The sequence below is a fragment of the Pimephales promelas genome, chromosome 10 (genome assembly GCF_988280905.1).
Source record: "Pimephales promelas chromosome 10, fPimPro1.hap1.1, whole genome shotgun sequence".
Lineage (NCBI taxonomy): Eukaryota > Metazoa > Chordata > Actinopteri > Cypriniformes > Leuciscidae > Pimephales > Pimephales promelas.
In genome coordinates, this window is record NC_142778.1 from 17,775,472 (window position 1) to 17,800,013 (window position 24,542).

The 24,542-nt window shown below is 39.7% G+C and overlaps 2 protein-coding genes across 4 annotated transcripts in view; both read right to left on the reverse strand.

Annotated features, from left to right (window-relative positions):
- The window catches only part of unc13c (unc-13 homolog C (C. elegans)), a 343,459-nt gene that overhangs the window by 220,987 nt on the left and 97,930 nt on the right, over nt 1-24,542 (reverse strand). For all 3 annotated transcript variants that reach the window (XM_089135438.1, XM_089135436.1, XM_089135437.1), the window contains 3 exons: nt 22,419-22,582; nt 6,002-6,155; nt 5,477-5,545 (listed from right to left, as the gene is read on the reverse strand). In XM_089135438.1, coding sequence (XP_088991564.1) covers nt 5,477-5,545; nt 6,002-6,155; nt 22,419-22,582 — 387 coding nt within the window. The remainder of the gene's footprint in view (nt 1-5,476; nt 5,546-6,001; nt 6,156-22,418; nt 22,583-24,542) is intronic.
- LOC148977388 (uncharacterized) lies at nt 12,386-13,429 on the reverse strand. The gene has a single exon (XM_089116661.1). It carries the CDS (start codon nt 13,427-13,429, stop codon nt 12,386-12,388), a length of 1,044 nt encoding a protein of 347 aa, XP_088972787.1.

Sequence of the window (24,542 nt, forward strand, 5' to 3'; positions counted from 1 at the left end):
CAGAAAGATGGACTATATAGGTCTATATTTTGGCATAACAGAAAAACATGTAGTTTGCACTTGCAGAAATATCCCAGATAAAAACAGATTATCAAAATGTATATGATAGATGTGGCTATAGACTGATTTCTATATCGCATTAGAGTTTGATGTTACCAGTAGCTAAATTAACAACAATTAAAAATCCCCAGTATACGTAGGTTTAAGATTAGGTGTGGGTGTGGGGTTAGGATTAGGGGGTGAAGTTAGGATTAGAAAATCAGTTAGCAGCTTCAACAAGGGAGGGGGAAATAATTCGCCAAGGAATAAAAATTCGAAAAAATACTGGTTCTAAATGTCCAAGAACCATGGATTTGTTAAGACATGTACATTTCAATTCTGCTTATTGATTCCTGTGTGATTTTAAATCATTCAAGGGCAAGAAGAATGCGAAAGATTTTAAAAATTGTATTTGCACACTGTTTTCCTGCTTCCAACACATCTGAAGTGAGCGCACAAAAAGCTCCCTCTCAGATAGTGTGCGAATGCTGAATTGAGTCATCATTCGTGTCTTGTTGCGCTTGAACTGAAAAAAATACAAACAAAGTTATGTCAAAGGGGCTATTTACACCAAGTGACCTGGTCAGCAGTTCGCTGAAGAAAGACTTAGCTGCACATTTGCGGTGATGTGTGCTACAGTAGGGCTGTCATATCAGCGGAGCAAGTTGATATATTAAACTTTTACAGTATCTAGTCAGCAAAACTCCAAACAATTTTTTTTTTAAAAAATGACTCAAGTGCCGTTCTAATGCTACGTTCACACCGGACGCGAATAGCGCGTCAGGCGCGAATGATTTCAATGTTAAGTCAATGCAAAGACGCTTTACGCGCGTGAAAAATTCCTGCGGCGCGAATGAGGCGTGGAGCGAGGCGCGGAAGACGCGAATACGCCTCATTCGCGCGTCAAGTTCGCGCGAATGGCGCGAATTGAGCGTCTGGCGCGTTAAGCGCGTTACGCGCGAATGATTCAGTTAGTGCCATTTGTGCATTCACGCGTTTGACGCGAATTCGCGTCTGCCGCCCGAGCTGAAAAATCTGAACTTTGGCGTGAATTCGCGCCGCGTTAACCAATCAGGAGCCTAGCTGCTTGCTCACGTGGTGAAGTGTCTGGATGCTTCAATAAATTATTTTGTTAATATGACTAAATGCATGGTGGGATTATGCACAACAAAGCAAATGTTTTATCACTTAAAACATTATTTCTATATACGAGACATGTTCATTTTGTTTTGAATGTTATTCATTCCAGCTAGACTATATGAAATAGTATTATGTTGTAAAGACAATCAACATATGTGCATAAATTCGTGTCTGGACGTGAGCGAGAGAAAAAAAATCACAGGACAGGTTAATAACTTTTGAAGGCTGGCTCTATTTATCATCAAAACAAAAAATAAATGACAGCTAGATTAGATGGATGAGGGCGAGGGTGATCCTCGCTCCGATGCGGGACAACATGTCATCAAACTGGGCGCGGGACAGGCGGAAGTACCGCTGACAGCGGCCGTCATCCAGCGCAGCTCCTGGAGCGAGCAAATGGTGAAACTCGCCAAACGGTTCGGCTCTGAAGGGTCCGGTGGACACAAATATACGGCGACGATGATCCCCACGCCGCTGTTCTGCTCTCCAGAGTAAATACAGAGCGGTAACTCTCTTGATGAATGCTCGGTCGACATAAAAACAATGGCCGCCAACGGATTTCGATTCTGACGCGCGTAAATTTCGCTTCAAACTTTTGTTTTTACGCGCGCCAGTTTCGCTCTTGACACGCGAATTAACACAAAGTGGTCAAGCGTCAAACTAGACGCGTCAGGCGCGAATTTGACGCGCGATTCGCGTCCGGTGTGAACGTAGCATTAGTTCTGGTTTCAAAGAAAAGCTTAAGTTCAAATCATCCAGAGTAGTGGTCAAAGCCGAATCGAAAGACAGCTGTTCACCAGCAGCAGCCATTCTTTGTTTTCAAGTAACAGTGAACCGTCGCAACTCTGTCGTCATTATGTTAAGCCCGCCGACTCTATAAACGATGTGATTGGCCTGACCAGAGTTTGGTTTTTCCAGCTAAAACGTCTATGGAGAGTCGCTAGACCACACTGGCTGCGAAATTGCTGCTGCTATGGTGCGTCTAGATTTCAAGGCTATCTCACACCTCCTCCTGAAGTCGTTTGAGTGATCTGATTTAAATCTGTCTCATATGCGCTTCTGAGGAAATTTACACCTGGTCTTTTCACGATAGGATAGCTTTCCGATCAGAAAAAAAGCATTAAGTGACCAGATGTAAACAGGCCCCAAAACAGTCAGTTTTATCTCAAGTGAACGTAAACCGTTGAGGAAGAAAATGTGTCGCGGTATATTTGATGTGTGCATTTGGTCTTAGTGACATCAGCCTAATATACAGTACCTGCTGCCGTCAGCCATTAATGTTAATAACAGAACAAAAGATTTATTTATGCCATTGCTAATACTTTTATTTGTTCTTATTTATTACTAAGTGATTACTTGTCTTTAATAGTGTTTGAAATTATATAAGTTAGGCAAGATGTTTTCTTTAACATTACGATAAACATCTCTAGATAGTGGATGTTTCACCTGGCCTTTTACTAAAGTTGAGGAGCTTTGGCAGAGATGGATGGTTAAAAACATGTCAACATTCTTCATTCACCTAGCAGCATTATGCAGCAAAATTAATAACCAAAACGTATTCCATCGTCATGAACACCAGTGACAAAATATATCATAATATAGCGGCATGAGCAAAATCTGCAACAGGCAGAGAAAATGTGTTCTTGGGCTGTAAAGCTATCAGCCTGTCCGCTCTAGCATGAAGGAACACAGTATATTTACACTGTGAGAGGAAGAGGCCATGCATGTGCGGACAGTCCCCAACACAAAACGAGCTTGGAGAAAACCAATAGCCGTGGGAAACTCATTGTGTTCTGTCGGATTGCGCTAATGGCAGCTAAAACAAGTTATAAAATGTCACTGAGTTTTGTGACGGCGTGGTTATGCAATAGTTATGACTTGGTTTTGTAAGAATGAGAAGAGACTCCTGTGGTCTGCAGGTTTGCTTTTCGGCACTTTTATCAATGCCAGAGCGTGAGATGTTTCTGTACTTGGCTGGTGTTTCACCGCAAATTTCTAATTATTCTGAAAATTACTGAAAAGATGCTGAAAACTCAGCTTTAAATCACAGGAATAAATTACATTCAGATCAAATAAATGTAGCATTGTTGAGCATGAGAGAGATATTTCAAAAAATCATAAAAAAATCTTAATTTCCAACAGATGGCTAAAATAAACTGTTGCAACACATTGGGAACGAGTTATAAAATGTCACTGAGTTTCATGACGGCATGGTTATACAATAGTTATGACTTGGTTTTTTAAGAATGAGAAGAGACGCCTGTGGTCTGAGGTTTGCTTTTCGGCACTTTTATCAATGCCAGAGCGAGAGACGTTTCTGTACTTCTTGGCTGGTGTTTCACCGCAGCTTTCTAATTATTCAGAGTGAGTCAACAACAACCACCAAAAAACTAAGACAAATCAATTTAGGCTGTTTTCACACTTGCTTCGATTCCACATCCCTCCCTCTGTTGCCGCAGGTCTTTCCTCACAGTATTTTTGGGGTTGAATTGCGGTAGTGCTATCAGCAGCTGTTCATCAATGCAGCTAGTAGCAAACAATATTTTTTGGTGATTTCTTGTGAACAGAGAATTAACTAATGTTAACAGATTTAAAGGTAAATAAATTTAGACATTAAGCTTAACTAAGATTAATGAGTAGAGTAGAAGTATTCTTAATTGATTGAATACAAATTCTATGCCATCAATATACTGCAAATAAAAAGTTCACATGACCTCACAAGAACTGCCCACCATACAAACTGAAATCTCAGACTTTGGTCTACTTTCAAATCTCTAGAGTGAAATAAATCATCACGGTTTCCAAAAAAACATGGATTGGAGAGCAACCATTTTCAACATTGATAATAATAATAAATGTTTCTTGAGCATCAAATCAATTTCTGAAGGATCATGTGACACTGAAGACTGAAATAAAAATCACAGGAAAAAATTACATTCAGATCAAATAAATGCAGCATTGTTGAGCATAAAGGCCCTTGCACACTGAGAATTCGCGTCCAAAATTTTTGCATCTAAAAAAATAAATACGTCCTCACGTTATGTCAATCACGCTTGCACACTGCCTCTGAAACTTTCGTTCGTCAAAAAAAAAAAAAAATATCGAATCGGGTTCAATATTCTGTGTTTTTCGCATCCGTATCAAGCAGTTTGAATGGAGTTTGAATGATGTTTTGACAATTCAGAGCCACCAAATCACGAATACGAAAAAAAAAAAAAACACATACGAAAATTAAGGACTCAGTGTGCAATGGCCTTTTGATATTTGTAAACAAACTAATTTGATTTCCAACAGATGGCTAATATAAACTGTTGCAACACACTGGGCACAAGAAGTATTGTGCGATCAATCTTTTCCATGATAAAATTATTATTTTGAAAGCACATGGAATGGTGCCAGATTGAGCAGAAAGCGTGTTTTCTGGAGTTCAGTGTGATTTCAAGTGTAGAGGAGGTAAGTCTGCCTGAGGTTTATCAAGCACAACTATGATGTAGACAAAACAGACTCAAATGGTTTAAATTCATCTAATAAAGCAGAGGCGTTAAAGCACTCTGGAGGAACAAAACCTGCATCGGCCAAATCCACACGAGCAACCGAAAAACCAAACTCACTTTTTCTCCGAATTTCATTACAGTCAAGTCCCCAGAGCGCTGCAGATCTGGAGTGTATTACTGTCAGGACATGTTGCCTGGAAGCTGACGGCCGGATAGCAGCAGGTAACGGGCACTGAATTCCCTGGATGCATGCCAGGAGTGAGTGTGTGTGTGTGTGTGTGAGCTTCCTGTCAATGCTTTCTAGCTCACACACAGATATAGACGGACTGCACATCAACGAGAAAGTCACAGACTTAAATATCTGATCTGACTCTGAAAGCGTCCTTTCAGAAGAAACAAACGGTTGGAGTGAGTGACATTTTCCCTGAGAGACACAATTAGTATAAAAGCAAGAAGGTCAGCACGAGTCAAGCACAATCTTTGATTTTCAGAGACACTTTCTCAAATCCTTGCTTTGTGCGTGTATAAATGGACCTAAGGTAGCTAAGTGGCTCAGATAATCATCCACAAAAAAAACTTTTCTGTTAAGATCCTGTATAGGCGCTTGAATGTCTTTGTAAATTAAGGTAGGGGATCACTAAAAGTGATGGAGGGGGTCAAATTATCTCCATGGCGATGAATAATAGATAAGTGTTTTTCTTTCTGATGTCTCTGAAATAGAAAATCCGTCTGGAGCAGCGTAGCGTCTGAGAGATGCATGTCTGCTCTAAGATCTTCGGTTTGACGGTTGTGCTTTAACTCACCCGATACTTGGAGAGATCGATCCTTAGAGAGTTGTGAAGCTGATCCAAGAGTTTGACGAACTTTTCTCTCTGCAGAAAACCAAAGTCACATAAAGCGGATCCTGTCATCCATCTATTCCTTTTGTTTGTGCATTCATCAATGCAGTCTTCAACATATCATCCATTCATTCATTCAATCATTTATCTATCTATCTGCCCATCCATCCATCCATCCATCCATCCACCTATCTATCCATCCATCCATCCAAACATCCATTAATATATCCATACATTTACATCCATCTGTACATCCATCAATCCATTGATTAATTAATTAATTAATTCATTCATTCATTCATTCATGCATTCATCCATCTTTCTGTCTGTATATCCACCCATCCAACCACCCATCTAGCTATCGTATCCTTCAGTATGTCTGTCTGTCCATCCATCTATCATCATTTGTTGGTCTGTTTTTCTGTCTATCTATTTATCTAGCTATCCCATGTATCATTCACCCATCCAAAAGCAGTGAGACTGACAAACCCCAAAGTTGGACGCTGCGAATCGGTCGGAAGCCGAGATGTTAGTAGTTGCTGTTGTTGTGTGAGCGAAGTAGGCATTGATGTTGGCAAGCAGGTTACTCATCACCGCGGGAACACCGGGACACATGTACTTGGATGAGAGACAAGAGAAATGACTGAAAGAGAGAGAGAGAGAGACACAGATGTTAGATTTCGGTTTTAAACATACTCATTAGCCATTTACCATCTATGATAATGTATATTTCATATCAGATTCCTGTGAATTTACTGCCCTTGAGCATTGAAACAACAACAAAAAGTTACTCCTGAAAACAAACTGATGACTTCTGTACTGCCCAGGAATAATATTACTGAAATGCGTATTAAGAACATGATTTTTTTGCAAAGTACAAACTAAAAATTTTAATTTTTAGAACATTTTACTAAGTGGTAGTAGTAAACATGACATACATGTAAATGATTATTTGAGGTATGCACACTTGATTTTAACTGCATGATCCAACTCGTCATGTCAGAATTAACAGACAGTACAACACAGATCTGCTCATGTGTCGAGCCGCAGGGCAGTGCAGGAAATTGCTCAGCAATGTCAGCCACTGTTAGAGGAGATTCATTAAAGAAAGATATAAAAGCGAAAACGAGATACTGTAGGAGAAGAAAGAAGAGAGACGTCGACTAAAAATAGCAGCAGGCCTGCAGGGCTTATACACACACACACACACACACACACACACACACAGAGAGAGAGTGCAATACAGCATCTCACATGTGCACTGCTCTCACACACTCACACTCACATAATACAGTACTATTTTTTTTGTAGAACATTTCACATAAACGGCTCATATAAACACATTTTTTCTCTTTCTCCTATATAATTATGTATGAATGTAAATCATTTATGTAAGCTTGATAAAGCACACATGTATAATAAATAAAAAATTTTATAAAGCAACCATCTAATAATATTCTTGATTAAATTACTTTCAAACAGCTCTAAACAAACGATTCAACTGGATCTTAAGCACCAAACAGACCAGAAGCCAGCCATTTGTTCAAGATATACACTAAATGAAAAAGAACGCAACAATATGTCGATGTAAAAGTTCATGTGTACACACTTGCATACACAAATGTTGAACATACCCGTCACATTACAGTGTAATTATATCTTAAGTACTGAGTAATAATAATTAATAACATTACTTATTACAGTGTTAGGATTAGGGTTTGGTTTAGGTTTAGTTCCAGTACATGTAATTATGCACAATTTATAGTTATTGCTATAGTAAATACATATGTGTAACGAGTAACAAGGACATTGTAAAATAAATTGTTACTGATTTTGTTTTGTTTTTAAATGATGAAAATGACAGAATCGCGTAACAAAATTGCTAAAATAAAATGAAAACTGAACATATAAAAAGCTAATTCAGAATATGAATAAAAACTGCAATAGTGTATAGGCCTATAAATGCCAGTAATGTTAAAATAACGTTTACTGTGGATAGACCACTATAATTTCCACTCCCTGAAGCCACACCAACAACTCACATATTAAAACCACCCCTACTTAAAAGAACCCACAGACTGAAACTGTAAAATGAATGCTGTTTTTACCTTTTTGGTTTTGTCCTGTTTTACCTGTGTCAGCTGACCTATTTTTCCTGGTCTCTGTCTGTTTTTGATTTATTACACCTGTCATCCAATTAATTCCCTTGTTATTTTCCTCATTTGTTCTATTATTTATACTCCATGTTCCCTCAGTATTTTGGAATTAAAGACTGTTTCTTGGATTATTCCTGTTGTGTGCTTTAGTAAACACCCCTGATAATATCTCTGATCTCTGTTCTTTACAGTAAGTCTGCAAGAAGAAGCCGTAGGCCTTAAAGATGTGATACCGTACATTAGTACCTGCAGACATTGATTTAGACCTCATTAGTTCTGATGGCATGACCTCTGAGACCGAACGGCCCATCATGACACACACGGGAATAAAGAATTATTGTGCCTCCAAGAAAAGGTGAAGATTGATCCCTTCCTCCATCCATCTTCCCTTCTCCCTATTTCAGATGTGATTGAAAGATGCTCACGGCTAAATCTGAATAAATTATATTTGATGGAGAGTGTTGACTTCCTGTTGCCTGGTAACCGCTCGCTTTCCTTTCAGCCTATGACCATTTGCTCTTTCCTCATTTCTAAAATCCTTGTCTTGCTGCTTCAGTGGTCCGCAGAGCTCCGCTGTAAATCAGAGAAATAAAACTTGCCAGCAAGTATTGACTCGTCTTTCTCTCTCACTCTATCTGCTGTCCTCTTTAACCTCTGCGCACCTCCCTCCAATCCAGGTCTTAAATTCCCACATGATGTCAATATCTGGGATTTCATCTGCATCTGGTAATGAGTTGTGATCTGTGTTTTCATTATGGTTGAGATTCCAGGATTGTTCTTAGTAAAGTTAGTTTAACACTTAAATGCATGAATGTTTCACCAATCATTATTACACTTTCGGGTCTTTAGCGAACCGGGTCTAACATCTAACACGGATGGATCTCTCCCTGACGCGATAATATAAAACTCTCCTGAAAATCGAGTAACAATTACAAAAGAACACAATAGAGTATATTTTGTTGTCTTTTGGAGCTTGGAAGGGTTCAGTTTGAGCAGATGTTTTATACCATCATCATTGTTCTCGTCAGAGCTTATTTCCCAGATCATCTGGCTCATATTCGCCATCTCAAACATAATTTCAAAAGTATCATTTTCAACATTTTCAAAATCCGTATTGTAGGGCTGGGGTAAACGATTATTAACTAAACGATTAGTTGGGCGATTATTTTATCGATTAGTCGACTAATCTAACTAATTGGACGACTAATATAAAGAATATTTTTTCTGCTGCTCAATTAATAAAAAAAACAATATCTCAAATAAATACTAGCATACTGAATCAAGATACTATAAGCTGGCTAACGTTAGTCTAATGTTATGTATTTGAACACCATCATAACTCTACAACCGCCAAAACCGTGTTATTAAAATATTTTTTACAAACATTTTTTATCATAGAGAATGTTTAAATATTAATATCAGCTGAGGAGGGAAACGGAGTCGGAGGCGGAGTTCACCTACTGTTCAGAGCGCGTGCTGACACGGAGTAAAGCCTTGTTTATACTCGACACGTCCGCACGAGCGCGAATGTGCGCACGGCAAAAATGACGCGTTGGGTGCGCAAGACCAGGAAGACTCAAGACTGTGGCTGGCTGTGTGTACGCCTTTTTTGTCACAGCGCGCCCGGCGCCGCGTCCGGGAACCACTTCAAGCCGAATCTGCCCGAGCTTGTACGTCTCATCACACCAGCACCCAGTTTGCGCGTCTAAATTGCGAAGTTTTTTTTCTTAAGGGTTTGTTTACTGTGTGTGATTCATTTAATGGATAGCACATTCACTTCTAGTTGTTTTCGTCCTCTATTCTGCAATGTTTCGGTCTCCCACGTGTGTGTGGCAAGCTGTACCGCCGGGAACATGCAAAAAATAAATAAATAAAGAAGCGTCGACGCAAAAATATGACGTCGACAAATTTTTACGTCGAATCATCGACGTCATCGACGCGCCGCTACAGCACTACCGTATTGTGATCGCTAACAGCTTCTTCACCAGATCCGTCATCAGACAGTGACATTAATAGATGACTGTGTTGTTCAACAATCCCTCTGTAGTAAATCGCTTTCAGGTTTTGCTGAAGATACTCTTATTCTTTTGTTTTCTGCCTGCGGTAACTATGAGTGAAATGTCACTTCATCATTGCCACCTTGTGGAATAAAGGTGAATTGCACTTGTTTAGTCATCAAAGATTAAATTATAGTCGTGCAGAAAAAAATAATAATTACACTGTTACACGATAGTATAGAATTTTTAAAAAAAAAGATTAATGGAGAGTCACCAGAGGGCACTCCAAACAGACTATTATTACTCCCTCACAAACTACATTTCCCATACTCACTGCCTGGACTCATCATCATTGATTGCATTCAACTGTGTCTCATTACCTTGTTAGTCTCAGCCTATTTAAAACTTGTTCAATCATTCACTTACTGTGAAGTTTTGTATATTATTGCACTGCATTTCTGAGCGATTTCTGTTCCGTGGATTACTCTAGCCTCTGACCCCTGCCTGTTTTGTTTGGACTGCTTACCTGTGTTTTTACCAATTGCCTGTTTATTGGATTACGTGTCTGCATTGCCCCTAATTAAAGTTGCATATGGATGTCTCGGAGCAGTATGTAACAGAAAACTTTGCAGACACAGAAGACAAAAGACCCATCAATGAATCCAGCAGCACAACTTATATGTCTTCGTCAAGGAGATTGACCCATTGAGAATTATGTAATGGACTTTTTGGAACTTGCTCCTCTGTCTTAAATGGGTGAGGTATGTCTAATGATATTTTTTTGTGGATGATTATCTGAGCCACTTAGCTACCTTATGCCAGGGCATGACCCTAGCGGAACTTTCGAACAGTATTTTGACTTGCCCCTATTCATTGAGCGGTTCATCATCTACTGTAGGCTTTGCAGAGGAAGAACCCCACAAGCTCACTGTAAACTCTAAGCCTGAGAATCTTCATTTCATGCCACTCATTAGGCCCATCACCGGATGGCCAAGAAGATCGGCCGAACAGGGGCTTGTCCTGCCAAAACCACCGTTCCAGAGTCTCTTTCCGTCGAGGTCCCTGCCGAGGCTGGTCTTCACGTCAGTCCTGTCGAGTCTGCTCTAGAGGTCTTCACGGGTCCAAAAATTCATGCCCGAACCGGAAGAGACCCGTAATGCGCTACACCGAACCGACCCGGACCCGTCGTTCATTTCAAAAGTTGGACCCGGACCCATGCAGACCCGAGAAATCCCATAAATGTACTGCCCGGACCCAACCTGGACCCGTCTATTATTTGAAAACTGGACCTGAACCCGGCAGGAAGACACAGACCCGACTGGACCCGATTGTCACATATTATTTCACACGAGTTGCGAAAGATAAAACTTTTTGTCTTACCTAATTTTAGTAGCCGTCGTCTCACTTCCTTGTAACTTTACCTGACTGACTGTGATGCATTACAATCCACCGACAAGAAAGTTCTATCCATGTTATTTCTCTCGTTATTCCAAGCTTAATCCACTCATTATTTCAGCTTTAAAAGTCCACTTGATGTCACGGTGATGGATGAAAAATGCAACCTTGCACATGCACATTCTGACTCGAGTTAACTCGCATAATAACTTTAAAGGAGAACTCCGGCTCAAAATGAACCTTTGGTCTAATTACACATTGTTACCTAGTCAACCGTTATCTGAGATTTGTTTTCATGATTGCCGAATATAAATAGTTTTATCTCTAAAAACAGTTTAGCCTATAATGCTAGTATAACGCTAGTATATAGGGAATAGAGTAATGACAAATAAAAATCACTTGTTATTACCACTAACAAGGCTCAAAATAGCCCCACACTAACACGGTAGCATAATAAGGGTCCCTACATTCAAAACGAAGCATTCAGAACTTTGTCAGTGTCCAAACAGTTTAATAAGAAGATATTTTATACATACAGTCAACTTCGCGAAAACAGGAAGAAGCTATCTTTGAAAAATAGTCTCTACCAGTCGATCTACGAACGCCGATCCAAGTGCGCTGAACTGTGCAGAATCTCATATGGTCCTTTGTTTCCGGAAGAAACACAAACACGAACCATTTTCTACTCTTTAATATGTACACGTAGACTACTGTTCACGCTCACCTTATCACCTTATTCACATCTCACCAGCGCACTTGGATCGGCGTTCGTAGATCGACTGGTAGAGACTATTTTTCAAAGATGGCTTCTTCCTGTATTCGCGAAGTTGACTGTATGTATAAAATATCTTCTTATTAAACTTTATGGACACTGACAAAGTTCTCAATGCTTCGGTTTGAATGTAGGGACCCTCATTATGCTGTCGTGTTACTGTGGGGCTATTTTGACCCTTGTTAGTGGTAATAACAAGTGATTTTTATTTGTCATTACTCTATGCCCTATATACTAGCGTTATACTAGCATTATAGGCTAAACTGTTTTTAGAGATAAAACTATTTATTTTCGGCAATCATGAAAACAAATCTCAGATAACGGTTGACTAGGTAACAATGTGTAATTAGACCAAAGGTTCATTTTGCGCCGGAGTTCTCCTTTAACTGTTTGTCCTTTTGAACTATAATAACGATTGCTTGTTGCTTTTTTCAGCTTGACCATATCTGTGCTCTCTGCTCTTCATTGAGTCTAAATCTGACCACCAAAACATTAAGATTAAACAAGACGGTTCATTTATATTATTATAAACGCACGGGTATTACACACAATGTTAAACAGACCCGGGACCCGAAGTAATAGATTCGGACCTGACCCGGACCCGGCTGATCTTTAAAATATAGACCCGAACCCGTACGGGTCCCGGGTCTGGTCCCGGGCCGACGGGTCTCGGGTGCACTGTGAAGACCACTAGTCTGCTCTTCACGTCAGTCTTGCCGAGTCTGCTCTTCACGTCAGTCCTGCCGAGTCTGCTCTTCACGTCAGTCCTAACGAGTCTGCTCTTCACGTTAGTCCTGCCGAGTCTGCTCTTCACGTCAGTCCTGCCGAGTCTGCTCTTCACGTCAGTCCTGCCGAGTCTGCTCTTCACGTCAGTCCTGCCGAGTCTGCTCTTCACGTCAGTCCTGCCGAGTCTGCTCTTCACGTCAGTCCTGCCGAGTCTGCTCTTCACGTTAGTCCTGCCGAGTCTGCTCTTCACGTCAGTCCTGCCGAGTCTGCTCTTCACGTCAGTCCTGCCGAGTCTGCTCTTCACGTCAGTCCTGCCGAGTCTGCTCTTCACGTCAGTCCTGCCGAGTCTGCTCTTCACGTCAGTCCTGCCGAGTCTGCTCTTCACGTCAGTCCTAACGTGTCTGCTCTTCACGTTAGTCCTGCCGAGTCTGCTCTTCATGTCAGTCCTGCCGAGTCTGCTCTTCACGTCAGTCCTGCCGAGTCTGCTCTTCACGTCAGTCCTGCCGAGTCTGCTCTTCACGTTAGTCCTGCCGAGTCTGCTCTTCACGTTAGTCCTGCCGAGTCTGCTCTTCACGTCAGTCCTGCCGAGTCTGCTCTTCACGTCAGTCCTGCCGAGTCTGCTCTTCACGTCAGTCCTGCCGAGTCTGCTCTTCACGTTAGTCCTGCCGAGTCTGCTCTTCACGTCAGTCCTGCCGAGTCTGCTCTTCACGTCAGTCCTGCCGAGTCTGCTCTTCACGTTAGTCCTGCCGAGTCTGCTCTTCACGTCAGTCCTGCCGAGTCTGCTCTTCACGTCAGTCCTGCCGAGTCTGCTCTTCACGTCAGTCCTAACGAGTCTGCTCTTCACGTTAGTCCTGCCGAGTCTGCTCTTCATGTCAGTCCTGCCGAGTCTGCTCTTCACGTCAGTCCTGCCGAGTCTGCTCTTCACGTCAGTCCTAACGAGTCTGCTCTTCACGTTAGTCCTGCCGAGTCTGCTCTTCACGTCAGTCCTGCCGAGTCTGCTCTTCACGTCAGTCCTGCCGAGTCTGCTCTTCACGTTAGTCCTGCCGAGTCTGCTCTTCACGTCAGTCCTGCCAAGCCAACACATCACTTCATGGCCACCGAACCAGAGGCTGTACACGTCGTACCTGCCAATCCAGAGACTGTTCACATCACGCCCACCAGGCCAGTGTCTCCGGACAAGATAGCCACCGCTAAACCTGCTCTGCCTGATCCGTCCTCGTCGCCTACACTGCCTACTCCGTCCTGGCCGTCTGTCTATTTAAACCCTGTTTACTCATTCACTCACTGCAAAGTCTTGTACAGTATGTTGTTGCACTGCATTTCCGAGCGATTTCCCTGGTTTCTCTTGGTTTTTGGATTTCTTGCTTGTTCCGTGGATTACTCTTTTTTGCCTCTGACCCCTGCCTGGTTTGTTTGTTTGGACTGCTTACCTGTGTTTTGACCTATTGCCTGTTTTTTGGATTATGTGTCTGGAATTCTCCTAAAGCTGCATTTGGATCTCAACCTTCGTAGTCTCGGAGCAGTTCGTAACAATAGGACTCATATTATGTTTTTTTTTTTTTTCTGTTTGTAGTTTTCAAAGTCTGGGAAGCTACTAAATCCATACCACCACAGCAAAATAAATTACATTTAATCTGATTTTACACTCTGAATTAAAAGCAATGAAAGAGAAAGTGTGCCAGAAAATAATCCAAAAACACAATGAGCATCCTATAGCATGATCTTCACTGGTTACATGCAACAACAATGTCCGAGTTGCAAAAAAAATATTAGTTAGTCTAATGACTCCCTAAATTAATTCTTGACTTTTCAATGAACTTTAGTCATTACTATTTCTGATATGTTAAGGATAAATCAGAATATGAACCAGAACTGTTCAGTTCCTTACATTGCTAATGACAACTTGCATTTGAAGGTACAACATTTATAGTTTTGATGTAAAAAATTCTGCTTATATAATAAACATAACTTAGCGTAAAACTTCAAATAATAGCCCGGGCTTTTATTTTCCCAAATCGTCGATCTGCACAAAGCTTGTATTTGAGATAGGCGTCTATATGAGATTGGCCTTTATAATTTAGTGTTGAGATGTTGTTCATTGAGTGTAGGCCTAGAGTCTCTAATCTCTAAAAATCTCCAAAAGCTCCACGTGAAACTGCGGTCTTCCGACCTTTTACTATTGTGTAAATTGATTTTGATTAATATGCGTGAAGGAGAGAGAGCATGACAGCGTTTGTGTTGTTTGAAGACGTGAGAGTGTGCGTGAGCGGCCAGGGCGCTCTCTCTCTCTGCTCATTATGCACTCTGTCAAAAGCAGCAGTCATTCTACTCTACATCACTCATCGATCGAAAAAGGTTTTGGCGGGACAAAAATTTGCTTTATTTGCAGCCACCAAAAAGCGATCTGACTGGTTTTAGAATATTAAATACAACCCGAAACTAAAAAACAGACATGGCCTCTATTTGAGACCAGCTTTTATTTACCCAAACCTGCAGCCACACCAGGCGTGTAAAAGAGACAGGCGTCTATTTAGGACTCTGCTATTATTTGAAGTTTTACGGTATATACTTATTTTGAATTAAAAAAAAAAGGTTTATAAAAACTTATCCCTAATCTTCATCTCCTTCCAGAAAGCACTCAACAGGATCATTTGCGATGCATTTTCTGTAAACCTATGGACCAACATGCTGCTGATGGCAGAGGATTTCACCCTGAAATCATTATCCCCCCTTCAGCAATAAAAAGTGCTGAATGGTAAAAAAAAAAATATATAGGCTGCATCTCTAATAACATCAGGAACATGTCACATGACTTTGTTAATGATTACAGGGCTGAGGAAAGGTCATCAGGGCAAACATAAGCATCCCTGGAAACTGTGTGAGTAGATTCACGAAAAGATCCTGTGCCATTCCGGGCAGGATAATCTCCATACATTGTCCATCAGAATTAAAGTTTAAAGGGGAAATGAAGCGGTGAATCAAGTTTACATGATTTACAAGATGGATTTCCAATATAATCAACAATTATATAAGAAACATTACAAATGTAAACATTTAGAAGAAAAAAAGAAAAAAACGTTGTATCTTTCGCCGCCAGGGCGCCGCCATTGTGCAGGTGACGTCACGGGGTTGGTTGGCTCAAGTTTAACAGGCTCTGGGCATTGAAAATCGCGACATCAAACTGTGTTTATACCAGTGTTTTGACCGCGAACGATAATATTAGGTACAGATATTAGACAAAAAGACGACGTCTCATGTTATATGTTGACAAACTGCACATAGAAACATTGTTCGCGATGTCTGCTGTCAGATATTCCCGTCTCGTCAACACCATGTAAGTTACGTTGCTGTGTAGAACAGTCAGTGGTGGTTTGGGGCGGAGAGCGGGTTTGCAACGCTAACTTACCAGGTGTCAGTGTGGCTGTTGTCCTGCGATGCCCTCCGTGTCAGAGTCCATCTGTTGTCAAGAGGTTGATCTTGAGCATTTGTTGCGTGGTCAATTCTGCATCACCGGCGCGCACGTTTACCATGCTGTGTCGGGAGTTAGACGTGTGGAAGCGGCGATGCTTTACCTGAAGGATTTCAGAGCGGAGACACCTTTTCCTAGTATATGTAGGCTGTAGCTAACGTTACTAGCACTACCAGTGCGAAAATATGGACGTTTCATTTCCCCTTTAACAAATACGTGCTAACTTGCATGTTATTGACGAGACGGGAATATCTGACGGCAGACATCGCGAACAATGTTTCTATGTGCAGTTTGTCAACATATAACATAAGACGTCGTCTTTTTGTCTAATAACTGTACCTAACATTAGTCGTTCACGGTCAAAACACTGGTATAAACACAGTTTGATGTCACGATTTTCAATGCCCAGAGCCTGTTAAACTTGAGCCAACCAACCCCGTGACATCAACTGCACAATGGCGGCGCCCTGGCGGCGAAAGATACAAAGTTTTTTCTTTTTTTCTTCTAAATGTTTACATTTGTTATGTTCCTTATATAATTGTTGATTATATTGGAAATCCATCTTGTAAATCATGTAAACTTGATTCACTGCTTAATTTCCCCTTTAACCTGAAGAAGTGACCTGACCTCACTCATATGCAGCAGATATACATGCAAAAAAAAGAGTTTGCATTAACTAGTAGGTTCATTAAAACACACAATTTCTCATACATAAACAAACTAGAACACTATCTACAAGGTGGCGCTAAATGATTTCCTGAGATTTCCTGTATAAATAATTCTACATCTAATCATTTAGGCCAGTCCCCCTGATTCAGTACTGAACACTCATTGCTGGAAGACTATCATTTATTGAATTAATCAATATCCATTATCGTAAAACAGAAGCACAAATTAGCAGATGCTTTAAAAGTCAGGAATCGACCAAACAGCAGAACCTGACGTTTCTCTTGATCAACAAGAAATAATCTAGACGTAGGATCCAAAATTTACACTCAGCAAGTGCCAAAATGCATTTGGAGTCATTTGCCAGTTAGCCAGTAACTTTATTTATGCATTTAATTAACTATTGCCTGCAGAAAATATCTCCATGGCATAAACAAAGTGAATAACAAGTCATACAATTAACAAAAATATATATAAAACATTTCAGATTCATGAAAAAAAAAACATTAAAGGGTGATGATGTCATTAAAGGAGAACTCGGGCGCAAAATGAACCTTTGGTCTAATAAAACATTGGTACCTAGTTGACCGTTCTCTGAGATTTGTTTTCATGGTAATCAAATTTTTTAGAGATAAAACTCTTTACATTCGATTATCATGAAAACAAATCTCAGAGAACGGTTGAACGGTTAACGGTTGATTTTGCGCCGGAGTTCTCCTTTAAAGACTCACCTTCATGTCGTTCCAAACCCGTAAGACCTCCGTTCATCTTCAGAAAACAGTTTAAAGGGTCACTTCACCAATTTGCATTAAGCTTTTGTATCTTTAGAAACCCAGTCATATTTTTGAATGGTTGTGGTTTATTCCCTTATTTTCCCCTGAGATGGGAGAAATAAGGATACAAGTGTTTTACTTCCTGCTTATCATGACGTAAAAATCATCATTTTGCATCAAAATTAGCAGGAATTCACATTTTATTAAAATCTGTATAAACTACAAAGATTAGCTCATTATTATTCAAGGGTGTGGGATCCACTCACCCTACAAGCCTATTACAGATCAGTGGGTAGGACTTCACTTGCAGATACTGAATCAATATCCGCCATCTTGTTTGGAAGCTTAAGCTAACAAGCGCTGTGGAGATGACGGTAGAAATGACAATGACGGAAGAAACTAAACATGATATGGAAGAAGAGGATTTTGAAATTCTGCTGCTCGAATCCGATGTCCGTGGCTATCTTTACGAGTCGCAGTATAGTTTAGAGCAGCTGAGGCTCATGGAGGAGCAGGAGGCGGCTGCCTGTCGGTCGAGAAGTTTGGACTGGGTCGAGCTGGGCGGACTGCTGTTGCCTGTACTCTCGCTGCGTGTCAATGCCTACGGACACAGAGTCCGTCTGCTGCGGAGAATTTCAACGATGGCAATTTCTCCTGGAGGAAATCTCTGAATCAGATGAGCACACGGATGTTTGTGTTGTGATAGTTTCGTCTGACAGAACATCCAGGTATCATGCAGTAATTCACCAAACAGAAAGAAATACAAACGAGGAGTAATTCACTAATGAGTTTGCCAATGTAACGTGAATGGGGTTTGTTGTTATGGGAAGAAGGCGGGAACCGGGGAACATTTAAACATTTTAATAGTAAAATGAACGAATACAAAACGAAAGTATAAGCCAGCAGCCTCTCATTGGCGACTGCTGTAACGTTACACACAACAGAAACAAAACACAACATAAAATCAGGCCTGTTTCTCTCTCGATCTGCCGTCGTCGCAACCCATTTTATGTTTTCGCTCCTCCGTGAGGGACGCGAGACCGGCGCGCGCCTCAGAGGTCTCTTTCATCATCGCTCACGCCACCGGCCTCGCGCAGCGCGCCGTCCTCTTACATCCCTCGTCCTTGATCGTCCTGCTCACCACAGCCAACTAGACATTTTGTGTGAAATGAATTTCAAACTCTGGTGACAACTAATGTTAGCCTTGTAGACGGAAGAGTGAATTCTCTGTTTGCGCTGTTCTGGATTAGTGGGTGTGGCTTGCGGATTTGTGCAATGCGGTGCATTGTGGGACCTGTAGTCTTTCATACAAATGCAACCCCTCGGTTGTCTTTTCTCGATCAAGAGGGCACCAAATTAAAAAATTCTTTTACATTTCGACTACATATATGATCCACTTTCAATAAAGATAAATGTTGCAATGGGTAAAATGCTCCTTTAAGATATTTTAAATTTAGTCCGAGAGTTTTCTGTCCCTCCATTGAAAATGTATGTACGGTTGTCCAGAAAGGAAAGAAAGACATCGTCATAGTAGTCCATGTGACATCAGTGGGTTAGTTAGAATGTTTTGATGCATCGAAAAAACATTTTGGTCCAAAAATAACAAAAACGACTTTATTTAGCATTGTACTCTCTTCCAGTTCTGTTGTCAAGCCACGTTCACGGGTCCGCAGTGATGCTGATGATGTAAGACGCTGCTGGCGTTTTATCTGGTGTTTCCATGTATTCGGGTTCAAATAAATATGGTCTTCCTCTGTGTCAAAAACGAAGCTCAGACGCAATGATAACACGTCAGCAGCGTCTTGCGTCACAAGCGTCACTGAACGCGGCTCAACAACAGAACCGGAAGAGAATACAATACTCAAGAAAGTTGCAGTTTTTGTTATTTTTGGACCAAAATGTATTTTCGACGCTTCAAAACATTCTAACTAACCCACTGATGTCACATGGACTACTTTGATGATGTGTTTATTTCCTTTCTGGACAAGGACAGTATACCGTACATACATTTTCAATGGAGGGACAGAAAACTCTCGGACTAAACCTAAATATCTTAAACTGTGTTACGAAGATGAACGGAGGTCTTGCCGGCTTGGGACAACATGAGAGTCATTAGTGACATAATTTTCAGTGAAAGGAGTCTGAAAAGAAAGGCATGATCGAATAAATAAATCTTGAATGATCTAATTGTAATACATTTATTCTAAACTGCAACATTGCAGTGAACTGTTAAAAATCTAAACTGTTAAAAATCTAACGTGAATGAAGATGTGCACAATTAATGATATTAACAATAAATTAAAAATAACAATGGCTAATTAATCAGCTGTTTAAATCAAATGATTTGCAGTGGAAATTTTGTGCTATTATAATTAATTAACAATTATTTCCCCATTAGAAATCCATGAAACCATACGTATGTGCAATATTCCTCAATAAGCCAACAAAACAACAACACGAGGAACAAAATCACAGTGTGTTCTCACGGCATGTGCATTTTCACATGATGCAAAACAACAGCTAAATAATACCAACTGAATGACCCCATAAAAAGACGCTATATATATAGATATATAAGATTTTATATACAGTATATTGTATATACTGTATATATCAACTATAAAATAAAATAAAAAAAAATAATGCACAAATAACACATTTTATGGCCAGTAATTTATCTCAATTCACCCACCAGCGAGAAAAATAAATGCTGGTCCCTGCTTTAAAATCTGTTCAAAATGTGCAAAACAGAGTAAAGATAAATTGCTTGTATGCAAAATGAAATTACAATGTAAAGTAAGAGCTTCTTTATGCATTACAATCATCTAAACTGGAGCTGCTAGCATTTGGAAGCTTTGCTGAAACATGAAGAGAATAACTGCAATGACCAAGTCAAACACGACACGCTTTAAAGCTACTTACAATCCAGAGAGACCATTCATTATTTTCTGCTCAAACCTGCCCTTTTTGTGAGGTTGTCACATGGCCTGTTAAATGTGGCCCAGGTCTGAACATGTGAAGCTCCTGAACTGACCCGAATAAGCAAAACCCCCTTAAAATGTTCATTAGCAGTAAACTACAGTAACGATAATCAATACTAGATAAACTGTGTCTAACATCTAACTGCATGTCAGAACCTCCCTACACTCTCAAACTCTCTATATATTTGGCCTGTAAATAGAAAACAGTTCAAAAGTTTGTGGTCTGTATTTAAAAAAAATATGAAAGAAATAGGTGGGGTGTTGCGACAGTTCGTCTGTTTTAGAACAACTTAGTTTGAATAAACGAGCAGACATTGATTATCTACTTGCTCTGCGTTTATTTTAAATTAACAGCAAGACAACTGGAAGTGAACATGCTTTCCATTAAATGAATCACACACAGTAAAAAAAAAAAAACAGGCCTTTGTCAGTGTCGGCTGCAAAGATGAAGTTGACGATTCTGACTCGCGATCTTTACAGTAGTGAACGCGCCAGAGAGAGAGAAATTCATACGGATTACATAAGCAGAGAGCGGTCTATAGTCTGTTTCCTTTCAGTTTGAATTGTTCTGTTTAAAAGTAGACATGTCTGTGAGGCAAGTAGGCTACCTTATATGCTGAGTTTCGGTTCATTTATGAGACGAGCTCCAGTTTACGCGCCGACGCCTCCGTTTCCTGATTAGCTATTGTCTGCTATTTTACTTCTTAGTTATTAAATCCAGGCAATTGGTTGATGAAACATTGATTAAAATTAAGATACAAATATTACAGAAATGCACTTTAAAGAAAGGTTTTGTGCTCTATCTTTGATGTCTCAGTGAAAGTTTTACTCTGTGAGATGTGATTAAATGTCACGTCTTTTAGTGGCACTTTCAGACTGGTCACATGCGTAACATTGTTTTTTCCACATGAATGCGAACAAGAAAAATGAAATAAAATGAATATTTTATGTTCTGTGGAGACTACTGTTACTAATGATGATTTGTATTCTGAATACGTAACGCCGGTACATGTATTCCGTTACTCCCCAAAACTGATATTAATATAACCTTATGTGCAAGATATTTTAACAACCTGGTTTTGGCAGTTATAGCCGGTCTCACGGTTATATAATAACCGTCACACCCCTACTCCAGATTTTATTACGAGAGTAAGAGCCCTCAGAGTGGATACACATCAGGGGACCACATTAATTACAGCGATCCAAATGGCCAAAAGAGAGAAAGACAAAGTGTGTGTTAAGGGTGAGAGGTTTTCACTGGGAGCCTGAGCAATTCTAGTAAACAGTGTGATTTATAAAGCTATCGTGTGCATGTATGACCATAAGTCATCGAAAGACTCAGAGTGGTCCAACACGAAACAAGCCTTTCATAAATCCCTGTTCAAGCACAATCAGCACCAGTCATGAAAAATGCCAAGCGTCATCTTTCAAAAGCAATAAAGATGGACAATATAAATACAGTGAATACAGCAAATTGTGTGAGCTATTGGCTGCTTTCTGTTAAATACTATCCATTGCATCACAGGCCAGAATTATTATTCAGTAAAAGATAATCTTAATATCCAATAATAATATGGATTTGACAACACTGACACTATTGGATGAGAACAAAACTTAAATAATATTATTCAATATAGAACAAAACTGAACTGAAAAAACAAATAAAAACACTATTGTCTTCTATTGAGCTGCTTCATAGCTGAATGACATTTTTATAATTGATTCACTTTTCAGAGTCATTGAACTGAACCAACATTACAATGGCTATCTATTGTCTTTTAAAGCTGCAGAATTTGAATTGGTTTCATATTTGATTAAGTTAGCTGATCACTGATTCTGAAAAGTCATATTAATTACTGTGAAGATGCTTTGAAACAACATATTGCGCTATATAAATAAAGGTGACTTAAATGACTTGCAATCTCCAAAAAACAAATGAAGCATTAGAAACTGGAAGGGTTCTTCACTCACGTCATAGCCTGGTAGATGGACTCTACACCAAAACGCATGGCAAACTCATCCACGATCTCCTGTGACACGTCGTCAAAATAAACCTTCCAGGCATCGTCGCCTTTGACTTCTGGGATCTTCACGACTCCACTGTTCTTCACCTCCGTCAGGTAGTGGAAGAGATTCTGCACAGGAACATAAGAATCATGAAGAACCATGTTATTTCAAGAGATAAACAGAAACAGCAAACCCGTTTAGGGGCCAGGCACTGTGCGTGAACTGCAACAACATTGGTATGGAATAAATGTCAAGAAATATCAACAGCACAGCCAACTTGGAAAGGTTAACATTTCAGGGTGCCAACCTACTGTCATCACACCAACAAAAATGCCACAACACTGTGCAGCCAATGGTGGTATAACACCAGCGAGACATGGGCCAGATTCTACACAAACATGTAGCTGAAAGAGTTTGCATTCATAAAAACGCTGGATTCTGAAAAACAGTTCATAATGCAAATATGTGTTTTGGCGGCTCTTTAACTTTCCAATATGGTGGGTATATGTTTTGCAGAAATCAACTACTGTTGTTAATTTATTTTATGTTGTAAAAGTTCGTAGACCAAATGTTTATATAATATAGGCGTGAGTGCTAATGAGCATCATCTAAGCGTCACACTGGTCAGTTTATGAACAGTTTATGCAGCAGTCATCCGTGAGGGGACAAAACCAGTCATTTCGTTTTGTTGTTTGTTTATTTGGTGATTTAAGTTTTACGCTGAACGTTTGCCGGTCCCTGCCTCCTTCCCTGAACACAAATCTTGTTACAGTACTATAATATAATATAATATAATATAATATAATATAATATAATATAATATAATATAATATAATATAATATAATATAATATAATATAATATAATATAATATGGGAACTTAACACAAAAAATAATGAAATATGGTATATGTAATGACTAAATCTAAATATCACATTTTGTGAAATTAATGTAATTTAATTATAAAATAAAATCAAAGTATACATTTTTTTTGTTTTTATATAGTTTTTATCGTGTTTTACAGAAAAAAAATGCAAAAAATTGTACTCGTAGAAAAATACAGAGAAAAGTTATTTACCACAATGTTTTTCGCAATATTAAGCACAAATCTACCAATATTTTATGAGTATTAAAGATATTTGAAGAGTTCTTTTCCAAAATGCGATAAACGCCATTTAAAAAAATAAAAAATAGTTTGTCGTGTCATTCTGCTGTGGACAGAACCCTTTCACTGCTCCATCAACGTTTCATGCCAAATCGCTATATTTCTTTGTTTAAAATGTACTGCAAGATACAGTTTCTTTCCAAAACGCAATAAGCGCCGCTCCCGGTTTTTGGCCTAAACGCGATAAATCCTCAAATTCAATGAGCGTTCCACGCAATCCAGCACGCGCGGCACTCTGAACAGAGGTTTATTATGTTCATTCATTCCTCAAAATGAGTCCTAGTTTTCTAGTCGACTAGTAGTAGATCATTTAAGCCATTTGTCTTATTAGTAATCACATATATTGATTTAATTAAATGGGAGAGAAACCGTATGAGATTTTTAATTGCCTATTCCGCATCTCAACGCATGCATAAAGCTTGCCATAAAGAACCGGCAAAAGTAATGATTATGAAACATTTGAATTGTTTATTAATAAACTAGTGTTTTCTGTCAGTGTCAGCAGCAAAGATAAATTTGATGATGCTACTCGCCATCTTCGCAGTGAATGCGCATAGGCCTATAGAGAGAAACGCATACTTCGAATTAGCCTACATACGCAGAGAGTTGCCAATTCATTTTCGTTTTTAATTGTTTTGTTTAAAAGTAGACATTTAAAGCTTTCTGTAGCCTAGTTCTCAGGTCTGTGTGAGGCAAGCATCGCGGTGTTTCGGTTCATATATGAGACGCGCTCCGGTTCACCTGAGCGCCTCTGTGTCCTGATTATATTGTCTGATATTTGCTTCTAATGTTTTAATTCAGTCAATTTGTTGATGAAACATTTATTAAAATGAAGATAAAATTTATATCAAACGAAATTTACAAGCTTTCTACAAAACAAAACTTAATAAGTGGTCAAAATCATGTCCGACCCATTTCAAATAT

Excerpts from the sequence above, each read along its gene's own strand:
- LOC148977388 (XM_089116661.1), bottom strand. The coding sequence starts at position 13,429 with ATGAAGAGCAGACTCGGCAGGACTAACGTGAAGAGCAGACTCGTTAGG.